Source organism: Neomonachus schauinslandi, unplaced genomic scaffold (genome assembly GCF_002201575.2).
Source record: "Neomonachus schauinslandi unplaced genomic scaffold, ASM220157v2 HiC_scaffold_22, whole genome shotgun sequence".
In the NCBI taxonomy this organism is placed as follows: domain Eukaryota; kingdom Metazoa; phylum Chordata; class Mammalia; order Carnivora; family Phocidae; genus Neomonachus; species Neomonachus schauinslandi.
Window position 1 is genome coordinate 10,065 of NW_025408724.1, and position 5,446 is coordinate 15,510.

At 60.3% G+C, this 5,446-nt stretch overlaps 1 protein-coding gene across 1 annotated transcript; it reads right to left on the minus strand.

Annotated features, from left to right (window-relative positions):
* Positions 1 to 642: 642 nt before the first annotated feature.
* LOC110585769 (homeobox protein engrailed-1) lies at positions 643 to 4,928 on the minus strand. The gene is made up of 2 exons (XM_021695898.1): positions 4,079 to 4,928; positions 643 to 959 (listed from the first exon to the last, which is right to left on the minus strand). The coding sequence occupies exons 1-2, from the start codon at positions 4,926 to 4,928 to the stop codon at positions 643 to 645; spliced, it is 1,167 nt and encodes a 388-aa protein (XP_021551573.1).
* Between the last annotated feature and the right edge of the window lie 518 nt (positions 4,929 to 5,446).

Below are 5,446 nucleotides of genomic sequence, written 5' to 3' on the forward strand. Positions count from 1 at the left end.
CGAGCAGGACAGACCGACAGAAGGGGCTGGGGAGGCGGGGAAGAGGCGAAGGGCAGACACGCGAGGAAACACACTCTCACGCACACAAAGAAAAGTCCCAGAGAAATGAGGGCCAGCGATGCGGGGCGGGAGGCACCGGAGAAGCAACAACATTCAAAAGAAAAAAGGCAATGAAAACGAAACTGGGCAGGGGGCAGCGAGGCGGAGGTGGGGGATAAAATAATTATAATAATTATAATAATTATAACAATAATAATAAAGGAGATTAATAAAAAGTCCAGCAAATAGAGATCGCTACACATATTTCTTTTCCTTACCTGAAATTAAATATATACAAGGTCGTAAGCGGTTTGGCTAGATAGAGCTTTAAGGAGTTCGCAGTTTCGCCCCTTATACTGTGAACAGAGAATAGATCTTATTTTTCGATAGCACCTGTCCGAGTCTTTCTCCCTTTTTAAAAATGTTTCGTTCAAACGTGACTCTCCATTCTGAGAATCTCTCTCTCTCTTCCCTGTTGCTCCCTCCCTCCTGTGCGCGGATTCTTTCTCCCCCGGCGTGGGGCCGGCCGGGCGGCGGCGGCGGCGATGCCAGGAGGTGGCGCGGGCGCGGCGGCCGGACCGCGCGGCCCCAGCCGGCGGGCGGCTACTCGCTCTCGTCTTTGTCCTGGACCGTGGTGGTGGAGTGGTTGTACAGTCCCTGCGCCATGAGGTGCAGCGCCAGGCCGTTCTTGATGCCCGTGGCTTTCTTGATCTTGGCGCGTTTGTTCTGGAACCAGATCTTGATCTGGGACTCGTTGAGGCTGAGCTCCTGGGCCAGGGTCTGCCGCCGCTGTTCCGTGATGTAGCGGTTCGCCTGGAACTCCGCCTTGAGTCTCTGCAGCTGCTCGGCCGTGAACGCCGTCCGCGGCCGCTTGTCCTCCTTCTCGTTCTTCTTCTTCTTCAGCTTCCTGGTGCGCGGACCTGCAGCGGCGGAGAGGGCCGGGTGGGGGTGGGGACGGAGGGCAGAGGGGAGGGGGGAGAGGGCAGAGGAAGCCGTGAGAATTGCAGAGCCTAGCGGGGATGGCGCCCCGCGCTTCCGGGGCGATAGCCGAGGCCCTGCTGCGCCCCTGGCTCCCTCCCGCCGACTAGCCCCGAGATCAATCGCCTGGCTGCTGGGGTCGCCAAGTTCTCTGGGGGGCCAGAAGGGCCGCGGAGGAAAACCGGCCGAGCTTGTCCGTGCATCCCACACCCCAATTCGCGGAACCAGAGAGCAGCGTGCCACGCTTAAATCCCATAATCCAAGATGGAGAGGTATTTGGAGCCCCATCCGGTGGATCCCAGAGTTGGAGGTCAGGGGCCTGCTGTCTTCACAGCCCTGGAATAAAAAGAGGCTCAAGCCTGGGCCAGTGAAGACACCGGGCAGGACTGCCCTGAGGGAATGGCCAGCCTGCAAACTAATCCTCCCTTCCTCCTCAAGAAGCGCACCTACGCCCAGCACTTACGATGATAAGATCCCCTCTGCTTGTAGCTACTGACCCCAGAAAACAGGGGGATAGGGAGGGGACTGTGAGGGGCTTGCCTAGATCCAAAGTCTTTGGTGTATGTTCTCTGGGCTCCTCCTTTCTCTTTGGCCTAAAGGAAGCCCTTTTTAGGGTCCCAGGGAGACATTAACCACCCCCTTCTCTGAAGGCAGAACAAGGCTTTCACCCAGTTGCACACCTTACCCACATGACCCTGGTCTCCAGGGTTCTCTGCTTTGCCCCTTGGATGGTGCCAGTAAGAAAGAGAGGACCCTCCCCATTCCTCCACCTAGCTGTACAGGCAAGGTCTCCCTTCTCTCTCTTTCGAACACATAAGCTGCAGTTTCAGGATTGAAAAGTCCTGTATAACAAAAACAGGCCAGATATGCTTCCCTTGCCCATCGATGACATTTGCAAGGAGACTCCATCGGTCCTCCCCCCATTCATGAGCAAAATATGGGCAGAGGGAGAGAGACGGAGGGACAATGTGGACAGAAATCGGTGCTTTGCCCCTAAGACGGATATGGGAAGAGGCCCCAGCAAATCTCCCCAAGAATGTGAAGATTCTCCCAAAACCTAGTGTGGGAAGAGAGCTGCTGTGAAGCCCAGCCCTGGAGAGAGGAGGGGGAAAGAGGAGACAGCCTTTAAAGCTGTTCCTCAGCCTCAGACCCAAGTTTTCCGGCATTTACTTGGTGGGGCCCTGTCGTGGTTATGGGAGCTTCCTGAGCCATGTTAAGTCCCTGTCCGGCCTTTTAATATCAGAAACTGTCTGGAAAGAAGGGTCTTCACCAGCATCTCCAAACCTAGCAACAGAGGGGCAAGCTGGGCTGCTTGGCTCCGCGGACAGGCCAGCGCCTGGGGTCACCAGCTGTCCTGTGACAAAAGAGTCCAGGCCTGGCTGACTGCAGCGACTCAGGTCTGGGCTGAGGTTCGTCTCCTTGAACTGCCCATGCAGGGGACGGGAGGAGCCCGTCCCCTGCCTCCCCTGGCACAGAAGAGGGAAAGCGGCCAAGAACAAAGGCAAGGCCCACTCCTAAGCGCCTTGCGGAGAAAACTGAGAGGTGGGGTGGGGAGGAAGGACGGCCTTGGTTTAGATTAATAATTAGCTGAGCGGGCAGAGATGGCCCAGGAAATGTGCACATCTCCGGAAAGGCCTCGCTGTGCGTTGTGCGTCCGGGATGTTGTGAGAGTGTTGTTGTGTATGTGTGTGCAGAGGCACGGATACTTGTAATAAAATCGTAGCCTCCTGGCCAGCCTGAGCCGCCCAGCCTGACAGCTCAATCACTCTATCCATCAGGCGAGTCAATCAAAGCAGCTTTTCGGAGGTTCAGGGAGCCCGACGTGTCAATAACGGGGCTCGAGATGGCGGGGGCTGATAGCGCGCATCGATCCGCGCCCGGCCGGCAACCGTGGGGAGGCTGGACACCAGCCGGAGTAGAGCGGCGCATGGCTACGCTGTGCCCGGCCTCCTACGGGACCCGGGTGCCCAAAACACCAATTGTAGGCCAGAACCCCTGCCGTCCTCCTCGCCGCGCCCACGGGCCTCTCTGGCGCTGCCGACCCCGACCCGGGAGGCGGGCAGGCCCCAGCCTCCTCTCCTGGGGCCTAAGACTGTCCCAGCGCAGGTCTCTCGGCCTCGGGGTTTCCAAGCGCGAGGAACACGCGAGGAAAGGGCCGAAGGAAGTCGAGAAAAACAACTTACAGCTGGCAGAAATCTGCTAACTGGCAGATACAGGGAAGAAAGGAGTGAAAGAAGGAGAAAGGGCAGGGCCGGGGGGTGTGCGCGCCGCGCCACGGAGAAGCTGCCGAGGAGGCTGCCAATCATGCCCCGTGCCCCCGCGATCTGGCCCGAGCCTGACCGGTCTCCTCTCCACTCCCACTGTCTGTGAGCTCTAGAGAACCAGGAGCCAGGGCTCTCTCGGCACCGACCGTTTTGGCAACCATCTTTCCCTGGATTCTACCCACCCGGGTCAGACTCCCTAGCTTACCCGGCCTGGGGAAGAGGCACGGCTATCAAAGGCTTTTTTCTCTCTTTCCGTGTGTCCTCCAATCTATCTCACTGTAAATGAACTCGCCTCAGAAAATGTCGAGATGGTGTTTGTGTTTGCAAGAACACAAGGTGACGATTATTTCTCTGATCAGAGCCTGGCTCCATTTCGGCCTCCGCAGGACCTGGCTAGAGGGATTTCAGACCCAGACCGCTAGGCCCACCTTCCCGCCTGCTCTAAACACCTCTCTCCCTGGAAGAAAAATCAATGGCTGATTGTGTTTTTTCTAAGAATAATAAAGGTAAAACACAAAGAAGGCCCGAGGGGCTCGGAGTTCAACACCGAAGGAAGGATCGAGACTCGAGCTTCCCGAGCCAGGAGCTGTAGCCTCTCGAGTGGTGGCCACAGAGGCCAGGAGCGCAGGACTGGGGGCACACCCGGCTGTGACTGGGACGGGGGTCAGGAGGAAGCAGGCGTGAGAGAAGAGAGCACCCAAGGCCGGGTCTGCTCTCCCCAGCACAGCGGCGGCTGAGAGTTCTGGGGGCGTCCACGGGCCCGAAAGACATGGCGCAGCCCGGGGTTGGGTACTCACCGGAGGACGGGCGATCGGAGTAGCGCGTGCAGTACACCCAGGCGGGCCATACGAGGGGCTGCTGCGAGTCAGTTTTGACCACGGGCCCGCCGTTGGCTGAGCCCATAAGCAGGATGGCGGGGTTGCCATGCTCCGGGTACTTGGCACCCTGCGCACTAGGGCTCCCCACGCCGCCTCCACTGCCGCCGCCGCTGTCCGAAGGCTTGGCCGCTGCCGCCGCCGCCACGGCCGCCGCGGCCGCCGCGGCCGCCGGGTTCCCGGCTTTAGACGCACCCGCACCACCGCCGGCGGCTGGCGGAGAGCCGTCGGGTGGGCCACAGTTCACGTCCGGGGCGCATAGGAGCGAGGCGGCGCCCGGCGCCCGCGTGCCCAGAGGATGGACAGGGTCTCTACCTGCGCCCGTCTGGCCTCTGTCACGCTCGACCCGGCCTCCTCCTGCGCCTCCTCCGGCCGCCGCTGCCACCAGGAGCTGCGGCGGCGGCTGCTCCTTTTTGCAGCCGAAGTCCGGCCTCAGGATGTTGTCGATGAAAAAGTTGGTGGTGCGGTGCAGCTGGGCCGCGGGCTGCGGCTGGTGAGCAGGCGCCGCGAGATGCTGCGGCGGCGGCGGCGGCGGGGGCGGGGGGTGCGGGGGGAGGTGCGGGTGGTGGGCCAGGGGCGGCAGGCAGGGCGCCGCGGGCGGCGAGGGGGGCGCGGGCTGCGGGGACACGGGCACGCTGTCTCCATCGCTGCCGCTGCTGCCGCTGGCGCCGGGGCTCAGGCTCAGGCTCAGGCTGCCCGGGGCCGGCGCCACCGCCGCCGTGCCGAGGCCCGAGTCGCGCTGACTTTTAGGTTCCGGCTGCTGTTCTTCCATGCTCGGCCGCCCCGCCGCCCCGGCCGCCGCGCCGGCCCCCGCCCCCCCCGCTTCGCTCCCCACCCCACTTTGCCAGCGGCCCGTGGGGGTGCGCGGAGGAAGGAGGCCGGCGAAGCCCCAGCGAAGGCACGGGGCGGGTGCAGGAAAAAAAAAACCCAGGCGTCTGGCCGGGATCGCTCGCTCTTATCGAGCAGATAGATCTCGCTGTCTCTCCCTCTCTCTAATTTGTAGACATCCAGATATGGAGACACTTGGCTATTTCTTTTTTTTCTTTCTGCAACCAGATTCAATGATTTGTTTTAAATGGGGAGTAAGCCACGGCCAAAAAAAGAAAACAAAAAGAAAAAAAGCTCCAAGGAATTTTTTTTCTTAAAGGGAAAAAAATAGTCTTTAAAGTCTAGCCATCTTCCTAGGCAGTAGTGAGGGGTTTGACTTCCCCGAGTGTCACGCTAAGCTGTGCCCAGAGCGCGAGGCTGGCAGCGCCTTTAATCGCCTTTGCTTTTTTTGCAGGGAGAGCG

Bases quoted from the DNA above. Each gene is read 5' to 3' on its own strand.
- LOC110585769 (XM_021695898.1), bottom strand. From the start codon at position 4,928: ATGGAAGAACAGCAGCCGGAACCTAAAAGTCAGCGCGACTCGGGCCTC. The intron at 960-4,078 runs GTGAGTACCCAA...CCGCCGCTGCAG, and splicing joins CTCCGATCGCCCGTCCTCCG to GTCCGCGCACCAGGAAGCTG.